The sequence below is a fragment of the Silurus aristotelis genome (genome assembly GCF_946808225.1).
Source record: "Silurus aristotelis genome assembly, chromosome: 3".
NCBI lineage: Eukaryota > Metazoa > Chordata > Actinopteri > Siluriformes > Siluridae > Silurus > Silurus aristotelis.
Window position 1 is genome coordinate 24,026,912 of NC_139576.1, and position 19,877 is coordinate 24,046,788.

A 19,877-nucleotide genomic window follows, 5' to 3' on the forward strand; every position below is an offset into this window, starting at 1 on the left:
AAGCCTTCCCAGAAGGGTTAGGTATGTAAATGCTGTTAGAAAAATGTTACAAACGCAAAAAAAAAAAATAGATATTAATTTTTTTAAGTTTGATCGCAATTATAGCACCAACTTGTATTTGAACCCTATGCTCATGGCAGGTTCATCTCCAAACACTCGCCTACTCATTGCGATAACGAATCAGTTTAACTTATGTTAAACGAGGAATCTCGAAGTTCATTGTGAGTACGGAGAAATCCACTGACAATGTTAATTTGCCAATTCAAATAGAATTCATGGAAAAATCACAAAAGCTCAGGTTGCAGTCGGTTTTGCTGCTGCTGTTCTTACTGTACTGTGTTTTGTTGTTTGCACACATGCAGTATGTAATCCTGTGTATAGGTCCACTTATCTTTTAATTCTGCGTCGTCTCGTGTAAATCTGTTTATGTACACAGCACCTTGGTCTTGGAAAAATTGTGTTTTGTTTCCACTGTGTACCATAAGGACTGTATATGAAAGCAATGGCAATAAAAGCACCAGAGTTGGATTTAAGCTGTGTACACTAATACGAGATAACGGGATAGTAACATTCAGTACAGAATGATCTGCAGAGAATATTCATGTTCAGTATAACAGGTCAACCTGCTGAACTATAGCTGGGTAATAGTTGAGGTAATTAAAAAGTAATAATGAACTGCGGGAAGAAAAAAAAAAGAAGGTGCTCTGAACATCAGTTACAGGTCACTAAACAACCTCAACGTTATTTAAGGAAGCTCAGGGCCTCTACACATCTTACAACTGATGCAAAAAAAATTTCAATGAGTTTTTTTCTCTTTACCAGGCAGCTACTCACTCCAGACTGAGTCATCAGAGTTCATGTGTAATTACTTGGTTAATTTAGACATTTGTAACAGGCATAAAACATTTTCTTTTGGCTGAAAAGGCTAGGTTAGATTTCACAAACACTTTGTTCAACATCATCAGGACAACACTTAAAATGCTAAACACAATTATTCACAGTAAAATCTCATTTACAATTAAGAATCATGTACATTTCTGAAAAAAAAAAAAACTACTAAAAAGAAAATGGAAAAAAAATAAACATATGAATGAAGCTATAATTTTTTTTTTTTTTTTTAATAATCATTCAGGTTCAACACAAGAAGAGACTTTCACTTACAATATTATTTTTTTCTTTCTAGTTTCTTTGCACCTCCTCGACATCTATTTGGGAACTATTTGGGGAATTTGGTTTCCACAGCTTAACCAACATTAAAGCTCACAGCGTCAGAATTACAGGATAAACAAACATCTCTAAATCACATACCTTAGAGACATTAAATCTAACTGTCTGTACAGTTCACTGTTTTGAGGAGGAATATACACGTCGCTCATCACGCCCATCCTGGGTGTAAGTGATGAAAATAAAGGTCTTTTATTCAATCAGTTTTGGTCCTTATTAGTCTGCATAACACAGTATTAGAGACAATCGTACTGAAGTTGAGAAAATATGAGAAATCAGCTGGGTCAGAACATCATATTTATCTCTGATTTGTCTCTATTCACTATAGTATACACTGTGCATTTGTTTAATACGTTCATTAAAGAAGACCGTTTAGATGGCATCAAAGCAACTCTGTAGCTCACAACTGGTTCAAGACCAATTTAAACAGTGTCAGAAAATTGTAGGAAGCTACTTACTTGAAATATGTTGATTTAAACCATTTATTAGAGACTAATTATCTTAGCTCAAGGCAAAAATAAAGCCAAAGCCTGACAGGTTTGCTGGGTTGAAAAACAACCCTACACCCAGGATGGCATGCCATTTCCACAAAAATAAGGTAATAATGAAAATGCTGCATTAAAAGATGTTCGAGGGTTGCTAAAAGCAATTTTGCTGTCACAGATGATGCTCTATAGATGCCTATGGGAGGTAATTACAGTCCTGCATTTTAAATTTAGATGCAAGCAATTCACTAAAAATATATAATGTGCAGAAAATGGGTTTTTAGAAGAGTTTTCCTCAACTTTGACAATGGTATCAGGAGACAATATAGAACAATAGAAGTTGAACACCTGTGCCAGTCCTTTGCGCAGATATTTTTAAACATTTTCAACATCTCGTCAAGCGTCGTATAATAGGTTAAACACATACTGTAGATATGAACTGGGACAATCTGCTTCTAAGAATATTTTTATAGACTGATTTAGTGAGGTGTATTTTTTTCCATTTTCTTAAACAGCTATATATATATATATATATATATATATATATATATATATATATATATATATATATATATATATATATATATATATATATATATAATTAAATGGGAAAAAAAAAAACACCATTCTTGAATAAATGCTGTGAAATTTCAATGTCATCTCCATTCTGGCTCCAGGTATCATTACCGCAGTCACATCTGGGCCCAATGCAGTTTAAGGAAATACATTAAATATTTCTATTGAAATTTAGTGTAAATATGCAAATGTTATATTATTTCAAAATGTCATTCTTGCCCACCATCTTAAAGCAACAGCTCATTCCAGCAGTCCACATGTATTTCTGAGTCCAACAGTAGAAAAATATTTGTAGTGTGAATTATACGACAACAAATGATGCTCTGTTTTGAGCAAGTATCTTGATTGATTTTGTATCTTCCAATCAGCATGTGACCAGTGATGATGGTGGTTAAGATGTTGGACTGCTGATCAGAAAGTCAGACAGTGAAACCTTTAACTGCTCAGCAGTATAAATACAGATAATTGCTCTGTATGAGGGCGTTTGCCAAATTTCAAATTTAAATGATGTCTGGGAGGGCGTTTACACTGGTTTCATCTAAATCAGAACATGGTTCATTTAAAAAAATTGCAATATGAAAGCGGTCATGCAGACCGTGTAGGAAGGAAACTGCACTACCATGCCGAGTTTGGTCGCAGTGGAAACGTCTCGCAATATCGTTGCAGCAGGCAACACCATTTTAACTCGAACCAGATTATAAGCTTTATAGAAGTGCTAAAAATACAGAATCGTTTTCTCGCCACTAGATTTTAAATAGAGTAAAGAGATTCCAGTTCAATGAGAGGACCCATGAACCTAAGCTCTGTTCTTTAAACACTTGAGATTACTGAATTCCAAAGTCATCATATTTATGCAATCCATTTGTGGCTTTCATGAAACTTTGGCCCGAAGTGACTGTACACTGAAGAAATGGCAACATAATAGAATCATAGAGGATATGCACTACTTCTAAGAATTCCCTTAAAATGTCACAAAGCGAAAACGTGAAGATTTCGCTCGGTCTTGAGTGAATCTGTAACACAGCTTGCAACGAGTGGCAAGAGGTACACAAGGCACAGAGAGGCTCATATTAGATGCATTATGGCTATGCGCCTGTCGGTACAGAGTCTATTAGAGAGATGCAAGCAGGACACTACAATAAGGCTCATTTCCTGCTCTATGACAAGTGAATGAGGCCATGTGTGTAGGAGCAAGCGTATAATGAAATGATGGAAATCTCCAGAACGCTCATCCTGCCCTGCGGATGGCGGCGAGCAGCACGGCTCGGTCCGTATTTGTGACTTTTTGCCTTTGTCTTAGATGTCAGGGGTCCATTACGGAGCCTAAACGTCGCTACCGCACTCGTAACAGCGGCGATGATGATAATGATAATGATGCAATAAGAGATGCTAAGATCGTTCTCGGAGATGGACAGCACCTTCGCATCGCATCTCTGCGCTTTCTGGTCAAATATGAAAATACCAATTTCGATCTGAATGGAGTTTAATAAACACAGTGATTTCTTCCCCCTGCCTCATTTTCTGTTATGAGCTGCAAAATTGCCTGAATGAAATGAGATACTTTATATGTGGTATAGCACAAATTAAATTAATATTTGAGGGGCATAGTGGCTCTCTCACAATCTCTGTGTGTGTGTGTGTGTGTGGGCATAATCAGTAGTTAAATGAAGCTAGCAGGCACAGGAAGAATCCTGTTCCGACAACACGTCTGCTGAAGCTCAAGACGTCCAGCAGACTCCCACTGCTCATTAAAAAACAATACCACACACATACACACACAGTCACACACAGTCACACAACAAAAAGTCACAGAACATTTCTAGGCCCAGAGGCATAACAGAATTACCACCAAGTCTATAATCATATTACGGGCCAGTGTCCATTCAGCACTATGATCTAGTCACAAAAGGAATGTTTACTCAGCTAGAAACAAGATAACATACAACAGCTTACTGGTGTTATTGGTATGCAAAATACAAACGATACTACTTCGGTGATCAACTCTTCAACAACACAGACTCGATTGCTAGTAAGTGTTTTAATGCTCAGTTCCAAAGTGAAGATCTAGGCAATTTTTCCCTGGTCTCAAGTAAAGTGCTTGTGAAAAAAGTCAGACTTGACTGACAGTCTGCTCCTCACTTCAATTTTCCTCAGCCTTATTGAATCATGCATCACTGGTTATATGATTCATTAGAGGGAAATATAAAAAATTTATTCTGCTGCCCCATCATGCCAATGTTCAATATCCGAGATGTTTCTCCACATTCATACATAATACATACACCAATCAGCTGTAACATTAAAACCTTGACAGGTGCGGTGAATACCATCGATTATCACATTACAATGGCACCTGTCAAAGGGCGAGATATATTAGGCAGCAATTTTTTTAAGCTGATGTGTTGGATGCAAAAAAAAAATTTGAGAAAGTGTGATTGCAAAACCACTGGATCAGAGCATCTGCAAAATAGCAGGTCTGATGGGAGATTCCTCATATGCAATGGTATAGACCAAATACCTAGACAACACGTCCAAGAAAGGACAACTGGTGAACTGGCAGTGGTTGCACAAGGCTTAGAGATGTATAGTGGGACTGAAGGCCAGTCTGCCAGCCTGGTCCGATCCAGAAGAGCTACTGCATCACATATTGTCAAAGAAAATGCTGGCTATGATTTTTTTTTTTTTTTTTAAAACAGGTATCAGAACACAATGTGCAGTGCAGCCAAAATTGCTTACAACGGGCACTCACTTATCAGAACTGGTCCATGGAGCAAATGGGAGAAGATGGTGTCTGATCAATCACTTAACTGGTCAGGAGTCTCTTCCATCATTTATTCCTCTCTAAAATGTTCTGCTTGCTGTTGAATTGACACTGAACTGTATGTTATGTTAAGTACCGTAATTTCCGGACTATAAAGCGCACCCATATATAAGCCGCCACTGAATTTGACATTTTTATTTTGGAACATAAAAAAGCCGCACCTGTCTATAAGCCGCTACACTGAAACTAATGAACTTTACACAGGCTTTAACGAAAGACAGTGTCTGTTACACTGTGTAACGGGTGAAATATATTGTAGCTCCATTAAGAGCAGAGCGGCATTTTGGGAATAGCCTGCCGCCGCATTTTTCCGATATTACTGCATGTGTGCAAGACTAAGGAATATGTCCTTATTATTTTCTGATGCTCATTTCTAAGTTTCTTTGACTAACCCATAACCCGCTGTTGCCAAGAAAAATAAAAAAGCACGAGTTTTGGAAACCTGTCTGTGCTTATATGATTTCTGTTGCAACTGGAGTTAGTGAGCGCTCCCTTAACCCAGACTTAACGCGCTAAAACGACTTGTATCTAAACAGTAGCCTACCAAGAAAGGCATTGTTCACTGTCTTCCTCCTTCCTTTTACTTTAACTACTTCTCTCTGGAGTTTTTCTTTTGGCATCGTCGTGCGTTTAAAAAAAACTTTTTTTTCTCCCGATGCCGTGCAGCTCAGAACACAGGTGAAATGCGTTTTTACAATTCCGTTCGGAAATGTCATTAGTCTAATGTTATGGGGTTCAGTTTTTTGGCTTGAAGTTTGTGAAACCAGGAAAAACCCAGGAAAAATTCCTAAATAAGCCGCTTCGTTGTTTAAGCCGCGGGGTTCAAAACGTGGGAAAAAAGTATCGGCTTATAGTCCGAAAAATACGGTAGATACCATCATCAGCAATCAGAACAAGTTTAAAACAGAGCGCACGCTCGACCCTGATTGGTGACTTGCTGCGTATTTGACCAGTTACGTTTTTATTCGCTCTTTAATAAAAAAAATGTAAAAAAAATTGCACAAAACGTAGTGGAGTAAAATATTTGACCTTTTGAGAAATCTAGTGAAGCTTAAGTAAAAAAAAAAAAAAAAATGGAAATACTTCAGTAAAGTACCAATATTCAAAGAAGCTACTGAAATACACTAATGAATAACATTTAATTTCTTACTGTCACCACTAAGAAAAAAAAGGCAAGCTGATTGCAATTTTCTAAAGATTGTATTACACCAACTGTATCCATCATAAATCTTTTTTTATTCAGATTAACTTTAGTTGATGATGATTTCATGGTACCCTGCAAATAATTATATAAATTTTTAAAATGTAATGATTGACATTGTCAACATTTAAAGTGGGGAAAAAAAACACATGGATGCCTCAACAAAAGTGTCTTTTGTTTGCTTTGTCAGCTTATAAAAAGCTAGTTTACCTGCACAACTACAAGCCTGAGTGGCTACTAATCGATCATGGGGAACTTTACACATTCACAGAGCTCTTATAGGCTCTATTCACCTTAAGACTGAAACTTCCAAGCAAAAAAATTTAAAATTAAAATGCCCCGCAAAAACAAAAACCTTAATAAATACAGCTTCAATCAAGAATTTATAATCGAAAATGCAATGGAAAATTACACCATTGCAGACTGGACCTTTTTTTTTTTTACTTACAGTAGGTCTGTTCTAAAACAGGAACAGTAGTCTGTGATACAGAATCAAGTCAAGTCAAGTTTATTTGTATAGCGCTTTTCACAACAGACATTGTCTCAAAGCAGCTTTACACAAATCAACAGTTAAGGTGAATGGTGTGAATTTGTCCCTGATGAGCAAGTCGTGGCGACTGTGGCAAGGAAAAACTTCCTTAGATGTTATGAGGAAGAAACCTTGAGAGGAACCAGACTCAAAAGGGGAACCCATCCTTATTTGGGTGACATCAAGAGTTTGATCATAAATCTTTCAACAATACAGAACACTGGAGAGTGAGAACTAACATGATTACTGGAGTATAAGATTATAATGCATTAGAGAACATAAAGGCATTGTTATTTTCATCATTAGATTCTCACTACAATTATAATCATAACCATAATAATAATGCTTTGTTGCCAGATCTCATCATGTTGCTAACTACTAAACAGCAGCCTCCCTTCATTTCATATCCAAATAACAGTGGGTCAGTTTCCTCCAGATACCGCATGCCCAGTTTGGAACTCCAGCGAGCAGATGCTAACTGACTGCGTTTCTGCAGGGAAGCATGCTAATTGTTTTTTTGGGTTGGCTGTGAGCCAGGCGTTTTGATATCATCAGCCGGTCTCGCTGCCAGCTCAGCACTCGGGCAGCAGGCATTCCTGAGCATAATGAAAAAACAGCAACGCCGCTTCAGCCTACGTTCGCCTGGGTAATTAAGTGGCCCTTTTACGCAGCATGATAACTTCCTGAATGACTCCCGGGTTCTTCCTCCACTTTCTCTTCTCAAGGCTCTGGCCTATGCACTGACTACTACTTCTGCTTCCAGTGATAATATATATATACACACAGTTCCTTCCCTCCCTGAAACCTACTCAGGATTTATTGCCTCAGGTCAGGGGTGAGGGCATTGTGAGTTATTCAACATACCGGATTTAACTCTTCAGTTAAGTAGAAAGGCCTCTGTGTGCTAGCTCTAGTGTGGTCGAAGTGGGAAAACCCAAAACTCTGCAGGGCCGTGGCCCACAGAAAAACCAGGTGTGACCCTGCAGCTCCATGTCCGTGTTCTCAAGTGTTACCAAACCTAAAAACTGCAGATGTTTTTCAACCCCAGCAGCATTCTTTGCATGTTTGGCTCCACATCGCCATATTTTTTCTTTTCTTTAGCAGGACACTGACATTTCTGGATCAGAGAACACCTCTCTAAATATTTCAGAACAGTGAATTATAAAGTGATGGTGTGAAATTTAGCGTTACAGAAATCAGAATATAAGCCCCCAAGAGATAAAATTCTACACAAATTAAAAAGCATAAGATGCCCTTTTTTTTTTTTTGCGAAGATTAGCACAACTAAATCTAGGCCACTTCACTTTAATCCTGGATCACATTAAATACATAATTACACCGATGCAGCTACAAATGTCTCCCAATTACCCCAGACACAAAAAATGAAAGGTTCAGAGTCTGTGAGACTTCAGTAGCCCAGGAGGAAATCTGAATTTGCAGAAAGGGATCATGGTGAGACAACAAGCACAGAACATGATGGTGGCTTTAAACACAAGGGTCAAACTCATTTTAGCTCTCCAAGAACATGTTTTAGTGATTAGGAACACATCAACCCCTTTACAGTGTGCTAAATGATCAACATTTCTATAAAGAATGTGCTCTGAATACACAGAAAGATACAACGCCCAAAAAATGAACAAGATGAACATGCTTCAAGCAAATCATTCTCGTTTGGCAAATAATTTATAGGACTGAGACCTGCGATGTTGTATGGTTTAGAGACAGTGGCATTAAGTAAAAGATAGGAGGTGGAGCTGAAGGTAGCAGAGCTGAAGATGTTGAGGTTTTCGTTGGGAGTGACGAGGATGGACAGGATTAGAAATGAGTTTATTAAAGGGAGAGCGCATGTAGGACATTTCGGAGACAAGGTGAGGGAGGCGAGATTGAGATGGTTTGGACATGGGGTATATCAGTAGGAGAATGCTGAGAGTGGAGCTGAAAGGTAGGAGGAAAAGAGGAAGGTTGAAGGAAGTTGGGTTGAAAGAGGCAGCTGTAGAGGACAGAGGGGAATGGATACGGATGATCCGCTGTGGCAACTCCTAATGGGAGAAGCTAAAAGAAGAAGTAGTATTCCCCTTTAATTAAGATATTTGCAAAATATCTCTATCTATCTATCTATCTAATATATATATATATATATATATATATATATATATATATATATATATATATATATATATATATATATATATATAATTATCAGCTTATTAATTAGCTAATTCACAAGTCAGGTAAATACCAGAAATCCTTATACCACAAACCAGTACAAAACAAATCCAAAGAGCGTTGCAAAGCTAAGGCTTTACACAAACTGGAGAACCATCTAATATGTAAATATGGACTTGAAACGTGCCCTACGTGATGCGTCCACACAAATCCTAGCCCGCTTATTACACCCAGTTAATCAATTTAAAATGTAACAGCCTCTCATTATCACTAAGCTGCTAAACATTTACCGCCTGAGATGGATTCATTACTAAGCAATGATGTAATTACAGGTCTCCACAACGTAATAAGACAAAATGAAACCATTAAGAGGAGGCTAATATTCAGCTAGCCAGAAATAGTTTTTCGTTGTGAGTCGAGTCACATTATTTAACACGTGAGAAGACGATAAACTACACAGACCTTAATGTAAATGCTACATGTACAGTTAGAGATCAGCCGAGATGGAGGAGCAGAAATGCATTATGGAAGGGTGAAACAATGAGCTTTTATTTGCATAAGAAGAAACAGATCAGCAAACTCAAGAGAGCATCACACACATCAGAGATAGAAACCATACATACTCTCCAAACATAGCTTGCATGGTGCATTGTACTGTGGTTTACATTGTGACGCTGGATTGCATGAAAGTAAAAACACTTGTTTTGAAGATGGAGCCATTTGGAGGAAATTCATTAAAATGCACAGATTGGGTAAAGGAGTAAAAATGCAAGTTTTGCTTCATTATTTGAAAGAAACAGGGATGCTGAAAGTCTCTTTGAAAATTATAAGCTAGCATTCAACTTGTGACTAGCGAGTGTTATTGCATAACAAACTTCAAAAGCTTATTAGGTTCTACTACATCAGATTACCAACAGACATTTGCTTCATCATGCAGAGCTATTTCATGGATTTTTAAAGAAAACGGCTGGCTTTCGCAACATTTAATAATTTCACCTTTGTCATGGCAGCCAAGTCTACTTCAATAGTAGAATGTAATTTTGTGTCTATTTATTGTGCAATGTGCAGATAAATTGTGCAGATGTGTATTTTAAATCTCAAGCGGTTTTTTTTCCCATTAAGAAAAGTTGCACTGAGTAAATTTAAATGCCAAGAAATAATTTACCTTTTTTTTTTTTTTTTTTTACATTCAAACTAAAATGTGCACCGTGTTCAGGGATTATTTATCTAGGGCACAACACATGTTAATGTCAGGGCACTTTCACACCTACTTACATCTAAAAGAAGAGATTGAATTAATAAGCAAAATATATATAAATATATATAAATATAAATATAAATAAATGTAATTGGCCATTTAGTGCAACCATCAGAAAATGCTGGTTTTGTTCAGAAATTTGGTGATGGACAAAGTAAACAAGTTTATAGAAATCACAAAAATGCATGAAAACTGTGAAGAGTGTCCAAAATATTACATGCACAGCATCCAGGATTTATTTTCACTCATCGTTTGTTGGACCAAATATGTCTCTTGGCTCATTTTCTGCCTCGCAGTGCACCTTCACAAGCCAAATCTATTAAAAAAAAAATTTAATAAGGTAACATAACTCAAAATACACAATGTTTGGTTCACTGCATTCAAACCGAGCTTTTTTTTTTTTTTTTTTTACTGGACTAAGACCACCAGACTGCGACCCTCTTAGACCAGTTGTGCTGGTGTATTTGCTATGCTTAAACAAACTATGAAAGGGACAGGGGGACGACACACCAGAGTTCAATACAAACCAACTAAAAACTGCACGAAGAAACACCTTTTGGCACCTCAACCATTGACATCATTTACTGCAGTTTTAATGTGAAAGATTGTTAAGCGGTACTGATTTTTTAAATAAACTGAACTTATTGAAGTATAAAATTTATACTCAAGTATAAAAACCAAAACAAATCTTTTTGTTGTTGTTTGTAACTGACAAAATTTCAATATTTGAGGTTTTTTATGTTAAATTTGTCCCCATGTTAAATCTAATTGATGATCCCTGGTGTACACACATCTGTACTGTTTTCTGAAGTCTAATGACGTGTTTTTGTGGAACTCCTACATCAGGCGATGTATTATTCATTATAGAAAAACACCACATCTTCAAAACAAGATTTGAACAAACAGTTAACAGTATGAAAGCTCAGCAAGGCTCCAATCAAACTGCTAGTCTACTGCAGTATAATCAAGCGCCATAAATTCCACAGAAACACTCCTGACTGGGTAAGAGCATGTCATGGTGAACCAATCACAGCTGGCGAGAAGGTAGATGGTGTTCAGCTTACATGACTGTTAGAATTAAGGTTTACTCAATCAACTGGGATGCACACTACTCAGAGGTGTAGATTAAATTAGTTATTATTGCACTTCACTGTCTCTAAGACTGTAAAAGGTTTTCAATTAAATGTATTTATACTTAATAAAAGCTAAGTCAGCTGAGGCAGTGCACCGTTGTGAGCCTGACCTGCTGATGATGCGCTGTCTGTTGACCAAAAATAAATAAATAAGAGTCATGTCATTAGAAAGAATCCAAATCAGTCATCTTAAATGACCTTGACATAAATCTTAAATATTTTAGAAAATGTGAACTGTGACACAATGGACCACAATATTCATATCAATCCTCAAACTCTAACTTTTACAATTTTGAATCTAAAATAGTGAGATTTTGACTGATAATTTTCTTTCACCTTGACAGTGTTTTTGTACACGTAATAAAGTATCATCACTTTTATTTTTAAAAAGTATAAAGCCACACAAATGTAAAAAAAATTCCATAAAAGGTAAAAGATTTACTCAAGGACCGTGGTAATATTTATTCATATCACCTATGCTTATTAATCAAAAACATGAAAACACAAAAGCACATGACACCACTTGTAAGAAATGCACCATTAAACTTATTAACAGCATTAATGAAGCTTCAGAAGAAGGCATTCGTTACAGCCAGCTCGTATATATTGCATACGCTGCCTGGTAAGGGAGCAGAAAGTGTAATGAAAACAATATTTCACTTAAGATCGATGGCAGGGTGTAGCCAGGACTGATGGATCGTACAGCACCATAATGTTTCCTATCAAAGATAATGTGCAAAACCAGCACCAATGTGCTGTGTAGCACTACCAATAATAAGGTTTATAAGTCGAATGTGTGCATGCTTGCGAGAAAGCGAGAATGAGAAGGCAGTGAGCAAGCAATATGTGTCCTGTGTGTGTGGGAGGGGTGAAATGAGACTGAGAAAAAGGGTGAGAGAGAATGTAGGGAAGGGAAGATTAAAGATGAAGTCATTGCATGTGTAATAAGTAGAGAGAACAAAAAAAAAAAAAAGGAATTGGGATGTGTAGGATTATAGTCAATGGTGTGTGTGTGTGTGTGTGTGTGTGTGTGTGTGTGTGTGTGTGTGTGTGTTCTCTCTATTTGACCATTTATAACGTAATGGCTCAGTACAATCACAGACTCGTATAAGACTCTCCTGTATTTGGAGCACAAGACCAAACAGTCAACAAAGAACACAAACATACAGACAAGCTTAAGTAAACTATGACATAGTCATGTTGATAAACATAGAGTCTTATAAGAGAGCTGAATCAATGATGGAAACAAAAAAAAGCAGCCTGGTACTATATACACACACACACACACACACACACACACACACACACACACACACACACACACACACACCTGTCATTCATTAATTTCATTCATACATGCAGGAGGTGTACAACACTAGCATACCACTGCAAACACAATCTTGTTCCCCTGCATAATTTAAGCACGTGGTGAGCGAGCGATACTGTGCAAAAACCTGCGTCAGCATAAAAGGAAGCATGAGGGCAGCCGCTCGCCCCATCAGTCAAATTGCCACCTCTATAGACAGAGCAATAACACGCAATATTGCAGGCCGAGTAAGTCTTGCAGCAATCTACGATCTCATTTCCACCGGTGAACCTACAGGGATGCAGGATAAGGTGCTGATCGGTTATTAGTGCCTAGACCATGCCCTGATGCAAAAAGAAAGGGGAGAGAGAGAGAGAGAGAGAGAGAGAGAGAGAGAGAGAGAGAGAGAGAGAGAGAGAGAGAGAGAGAGAGGGACAGAAATCCACCTTGTCATCAGTCCACAGAAGTGGGCGTGGCCGCCTCTGCCTTTGATACAATTTAAATAATGGTGCCAAGATGTATTTCAGTAGCGTTGTGCCAGAGCTCTGATGACGAGTCACAAGGTCAAGACCCTGAAGACACCATGGCCCGTGCACATTAACCTCATTTGTATTCAACACAGAGTGGGACAGAATAAGCCACCCGCACCATACCATCTCTCCTCTTACATTTCTGCAATCTGTCCACATCTGACTGCATGGCAATCGTGAACCCTGTGTCCTGTTTTACTACAAAGAATTAAAGGTCAATGTTATTTAAATTCAGATGCTGAACAGAAAATACTGTTTCACTTAAAAGGTCTATTAACGGTTAAATTACTGATTAGATTCTAATTGGACAAAAAATAACTTTCCAATGTCCAATGTAAACCCTGTGGGAATTTTGGAGCTCCGGTAATGAAATATAGACTTTACAAGCATTAATTCGCTCGTATACATTAAGTAAAGCAGTACAGGTTAAGCAAAACCTCTGTCAATATTCTTTACCATCATGCTGCTGAACAATCAATTCTGATTTATCCGATTTATTCGTTTTTCTAATCTGAGTTTGAACACTGATGCTGTATGTGAGACAAATCCCAGGTTTATACTAATGTGCTCTTTCTAATGCTATGGTTTCTAAAGTAGCAACGTATCCCCGGGGACTTGCATTATAGATTTCTTTCTTTCTTTCGGCTTCTCCCGTTAGGGGGCGCCACAGCGGATCCTCCGCACGTTTGATTTGGCATATGTTTTACGCTGGATGCCCTTCCTAACGCAACCCTCCCCAATTTATCCGGGCTTGGGACCGGCACTGAGAGTGGCTGGGGATGGTTCCCTGACCAGGGATCGAACCCGGGTCGCAACAGTGAGAGCGCTGCATCTTAACCACTAGACCACCAGGGGACCCTGGTGCAAAACAACGCAAAACAACAATGCAAAACAACTTGCATTATAGATATGAGCCACATACTGTAAGCTTACTATTAAACATTTGTACAGATCAGTCACATTTCCACCAAAGGAAAGGTTTCAGTACAGAAGGCATTACACTGATTTTTTACTTGTCTTGAGGATGTGACCTTAAATATAATCAATCAACACTAAATAAACAAAAGAAATGATTAGCATAGTGCTGTGGTATACATGGAATAAAACACTTCAGAATTATTCAGTTCTCTTGAAAATTATTAAGGTGGTACCAGAAACCCAACTGAAATTGAAGACAGTAATAAAGATGTACAGGGTACAGTAAAAGCTCTGTTTCTGCCAGTTTAGTTACCGTGGTTTCACTTAACCATGGCTGACTTCAGTCCAAAACAATTAAATAAAAAACTTCAGAAATATAGTACACAAACAAAAACCTAAATCCATTTGCCCTGCAGATCTATACTGGCTATGATACATCAGTTATCACAACACAATATTGCAGTGCTCATGTTCAAATAACGTTTGTTTTACTAATGGCTCCAAATCTCAAGAGTGGCGCTGGTGAGGTTAATGTCTTGTTAAGCTTAATTTAATTTTTGCTTAATTTTAGTGAAACTTTTATCGCAAATATTCACAGCATTATCGAGTTTGATACTATCCATAGTTTTAGATATGCGCTGGGGAGCTTGGAACATAAACACCTACATTCTACCTACATGAGACTGAGGGCCGTGGGCAGAAAATAAATACAGTGTTATACCAAACATATAAAAATAAAAACAGTTGCCATGGTTACTATCATTGTTTCTGAATATTTCAAATAAAATAAATAATTGGAAACCATTACTGTATAATCTCTAAATAATGCAGTTTCGTTTTCAATGTTCTGGTTCAGTAAAACTTATAGTATGATGAGAAACAATCCAGGTGATTGTAGAATTAAGGGCAGTGTGTAATACAGCTATAATGAGACTTGAAGCTGGACCTTATTTTTCAAAGCCTTTTTCAAATGGCATTTTTTTTTAAAGCATGGACCAAATCAAAGGTCACTACAGGCCACCTGTGGGCATGATGGTGACTGAGAAAAAAATTTTGCACCACATACCGTCATACAATCAGATTATCTACATCAGGTATTATCGGACGTTCAGGGATCATAATGAAAAGGAGAAGGAAGAAAAGTCTCTCCAATGAAAAGTGCCATCTTACCTGTTCAAGAAGTTTCCTGTATCTCTGTGTGGCTTGGTGAATGAGGTCTCGAACGGTCCAGCCTTCCTTGCAGGGAACCACTACACCGGTGCGTCCGAAAGTGACCGTTACCTTCATCTTCAATCGCAAAAATGATAGAAATGAGCTGGTTTTCCTTCTTCTGAGTTCACCAGGTGCCCAAAGGAGCTGCATTTAGAAAGACCATCAATATCATCGCCACAGAATCACAAGTAAATGACTTTCTTTTTTAATATCTATCTATCTATCTATCTATCTATCTATCTATATACACAATTTATTTCAACATGTATATAAAATATAAACCCTGCTTGTTCATAAATATACCCAACAATACTACTACATATTTCTCTCAGAGGAACATGTGGGACAGTGAACTCCACAGTGATGTCTTCATAGAACAATGTGAACTTCTGAAAGTTAAGAAGAATGCAGAGGGTTGTTTTCTGCTTGAAAATCTACATTAAACCTGCAGGTTTCGTGTTGTAAAGGCAGGAAAAGCAGAAGTTTGGTGAAACAGAGATGCTGGAATGCTAAACTGGAGGCAGGACGGAAAGATGGAGAGGGATTAGCAACACGGCTAGCTAGCTAAACTAACTATTTCTTTCCTCACTGCTTAAACATGAACTAACCTGCTTTTCTGGAACACACACCAATATGGAGGAAAAAGTTCCGCAGGAAAAAAAACAGTTTTTAAGCTGTTCACTGAAATCCGTAAAGCGCTTACTTTGGGGAAAGATGGAGAGGCAAAGCGGCAAAAAGCAGCCCACTCTGATCCGCGGAGCTTTGGCTATCCACCAAATATCATCCTCTATTATTCGACCTTTGGGAACGAAAGTCAAAGTGTACCATTCACACCGCCAAAAACACGTGTTCACAAACAGCTCCCATTACTCGCTTCTTTGTTTTGCATCAATGTTTTCTCTTTTTGTCATTCCGCTATTCTCCCCGAGCCTCCGACGCTGCGAGACCACCGCCGCCGCGCTGCCAAACTTTACAGGGCCGCGCTGGAACTTTCTTAAAGGGCCAGAGCACATTTCACTCCACTTTCCTCATTCCTCATTCCTCATCCCTCACTCCTTACTTCTCATTGCTCAATACCACATTCATCTCACTGCTCATTCCTCAATCTTTACTCTTCACTCCCCAACCTTCATTTTTCACTCCACTCTTCACTTTTCACTCCACTCTTCATCATTCACTCTTCACTCCACTCTTAACTTTTCACTTCACTCTTAACTTTTCACTTCACTCTTAACTATTCACTTCACTCTTCATCATTCACTCTTCACTCCCCAACCTTCACTTTTCACTCCACTCTTCACTTTTCACTTCACTCTTAACTATTCACTTCACTCTTCATCCTTCACTCTTCACTCCTCAACCTTCACTTTTCACTTCACTTTTCATCTTTCACTCCTAAACCTTCACTTTTTACTCCACTCTTCATCCTTCACTCTTCACTCCTAAACCTTCACTTTTTACTCCACTCTTCATCCTTCACTCTTCACTCCTAAACCTTCACTTTTTACTCCACTCTTCATCCTTCACTCTTCACTCCTAAACCTACACTTTTTACTCCACTCTTCAACCTTCACTCTTCACTCCTAAACCTACACTTTTCACTACACTTTTCACTTCACTTTTCATCCTTCACTCATTTTTCTCCTTACTCTTCATTGCTCAATACCACAACCATATAATTCTTCACCACCTTATACCTCACCCCTCACTCCTCGTTGTGCAATATCACACCCCTTTCATTTTATCCTGTCTCCTGTATGTATTAATGAATAATTCTTCATATCTAGTGTATAGACATACCTGACCATTACACCAATACATGCTTGTTGAACAGCCTTCCAGCTTCTATACTGCTTTTCTCACAGAGGGGCTCCTGAAGACTATCTCAGTGAACTCTGGGAATAAGTGAACTTGAGCAGCAGACAGAGGGCCAACACATCAAAGCACAATCAAATACAGTTTACACTTACATATCCACTTACACCCTACAGACAATTTGGCAGCTTACACAGTTTTTGGACCTTTTGGAGGAAACGAGAGTACCTAGAGGAAACCGCCAAAGTATGGGGAGAACATGCAAGCAAATTCTGTTCTAAATGGCTTGTAGTAGGATTCAAACATCTTATACTTCAGAGGTGTGAGGCAAACATGCAAAGTAATACATTTGTAACCACAACATCTAATACCTGGTTCCAATTCAACTTGGAAACCCATGTCATGCAGTGCCAGGTTTGGGCCTCTTAGTTACATTTTACAGCACACAAAAGCATATTAATTGTGTTCTTTCTTTTTGGGAAAGAACTGCATACTGGTGTGATGTCTGGTATCAATATACATTTGGCCAAATTGGCGCAATTAAAGTCACAGTAATTTATTTCACAATGCAACACAATTCTTGAGGTATTGTTTTACAAGAATTTGTAATAGGATTATTGAAGACGAGGGACAAATCATTGCAAAATAGAGGTGAAAATACACCCAGAATTGGATGGTAGTCCATGACATGAGCAATACTTATACATAAATTCACACATAGGGACAATTTTGCATAGCAAATCCACATATTGGCATATGGAAAACCCCTGAGGAATCTCATACAGACACAGAGAAAACATCATAAAACTTCACCCAGACTCGAACTCATTTGCAGTATAAAGATCAGTATACACTTTACACTATTCACAAATATTGTATTATAAGTAAACCCTGTCTGTCTAGTTGCTCTGCCCTGTTTCTCACTCATTCAACACCACATTAATTATTTACAATTGGGTTACTCAGGTGTTCTTGAATAGGTAAGCATTCAAGCTTCCTTAAGAGGTATTTGCATTTTTTTCTTTATAAAACATGATTTGCTCATGCTGTCTGCTGTACTTTAGGTTAAATTCAAGTTCAATAGACTCCAGATCAATCTCCACCTGAGGATAGAGTGGTTACTAAAGAGGAATGAATAAGCTATTGATAAATGACAAAAAAAAAATTTAAGTATTCCCTTAGCTTTGTGATTAAACATCAAATGCCAACATTACTACATTACTAATGAGACTTTGGTTTCTTTGCAAATTTCCTACAAATTTGTCCAATTATTTAAATCTAGGCCTGGACTTTGTTATTTGTGCATGAGATATCGTAACGAAAACATCCTATAGGCTTGAACTGAAAAGAATGCAGCAGTTTAAGGTAAGTGATGATGCATGCATGCAAACTAATGGGCAATAACAATGGCAGTCTGCCAACTAGGATTGATTTCCCATTGTAGTTGAAGAGGTCTAATGAAAAGCCCTTTGGCCAACTAGCCAAGAGGAAGAGTTCAGTGCAATCTGCTTATGCTGTAATTTCTTTTCTGGGTCACAAAGTAAAATTGCCTTGTTTAAAACTATTAATTAGACCCTGAAGTGGAAGTACTGATGAGTAAATTCATTTTGAGGTTACAGTTTGAAAAGCTAGAAAGTGGCCTATAAAATAATAATTTGCAAGTCTGCTATCATGGATGATTCTGGAATGACATTTAAATCACATTAAATTACTTCCCTAAAGCTTAAGCATATTCACATTCAAAACATTTAACCTCTGGTAGCAAACACACAGATCTTACTGTATGCTGAATATGTAATTAAACACGTGTTTTTTATTTTAAACCTCTTTCTTGTCCAGTGTAACTTAAATTATACTTCCATCTTGATAATATACTGAATTTTCTTTCTCTCTGTGTCATGGACACAAAAACAACCAGTGTTTACTGAAAGAGGTTGGCCATTTCTCTGCCTGTCCTCCCAATCACACTCACTGCTTATGACTCCTGTCCAACACTCACAAAGAAGACTCCCACCAGCCTTCATGCCAGTTCACAGAGGAGCAAATATTTCTAAGTTCTTATGTCTTTTATCATGAATGCTGTAGATGGGTGGGGTTAACATTCTTTAAGTGCTTGAATTAGTGACATTTTAAGACTTCAGTCCGAATTACCTTAAAATCACAGATATGCTCAAGGATCAGCTATGGGTTTACTAACATTTCTGCTTTGGCTGACCTCTGGCAGAGAGTATAGCATAACTACACACATCTACTTTAAAAAGGCATAAATATATTTCAGAATTTGCAATGGTCCAAAAAGGCATAAATATATTTCAGAATTTGCAATGGTCCAATAATAATATTGGACCATTGCAAATTCTGAAATATATTTATGCCTTTTTAAAGTAGATGTGTGTAGTTATGCTATACTCTCTGCCAGAGGTAGTACTCTATACTCGAATACTTTTCGTAAGGAGTCAGTTTACCAAAGAAACTCCCGAAAATATGACTAATTCCTAGCTAGCTGAGAGAGAATGAGGATTTTTTATATATACTGTATATATATATATATATATATATATATATATATATATATATATATATATATATATATATATATATATACTGTATATATATATATATATATATATATATATATATATATATATATATATATATATATATATATATATATATACAGTACAGACCAAAAAGTTTATATAT

General features: G+C 37.5%; 1 protein-coding gene across 4 annotated transcripts in view; it reads right to left on the reverse strand.

Annotated features, from left to right (window-relative positions):
• Window positions 1-16,387, reverse strand: part of pard3bb (par-3 family cell polarity regulator beta b) — a 259,615-nt gene extending 243,228 nt beyond the window's left edge. Inside the window, exons 1-2 of one of the 4 annotated variants that reach the window (XM_083537986.1) lie at window positions 16,063-16,387; window positions 15,318-15,503 (exon numbers count right to left, since the gene is read on the reverse strand). In XM_083537986.1, coding sequence (XP_083394112.1) covers window positions 15,318-15,434 — 117 coding nt within the window. In that variant the 5' untranslated portion in view covers window positions 15,435-15,503; window positions 16,063-16,387. Of the gene's footprint in view, window positions 1-15,317; window positions 15,504-15,967 lie in introns of all 4 variants that reach the window. The other 3 variants (XM_083537987.1, XM_083537984.1, XM_083537985.1) reach the window with 3 other exon arrangements.
• Window positions 16,388-19,877: the final 3,490 nt, after the last annotated feature.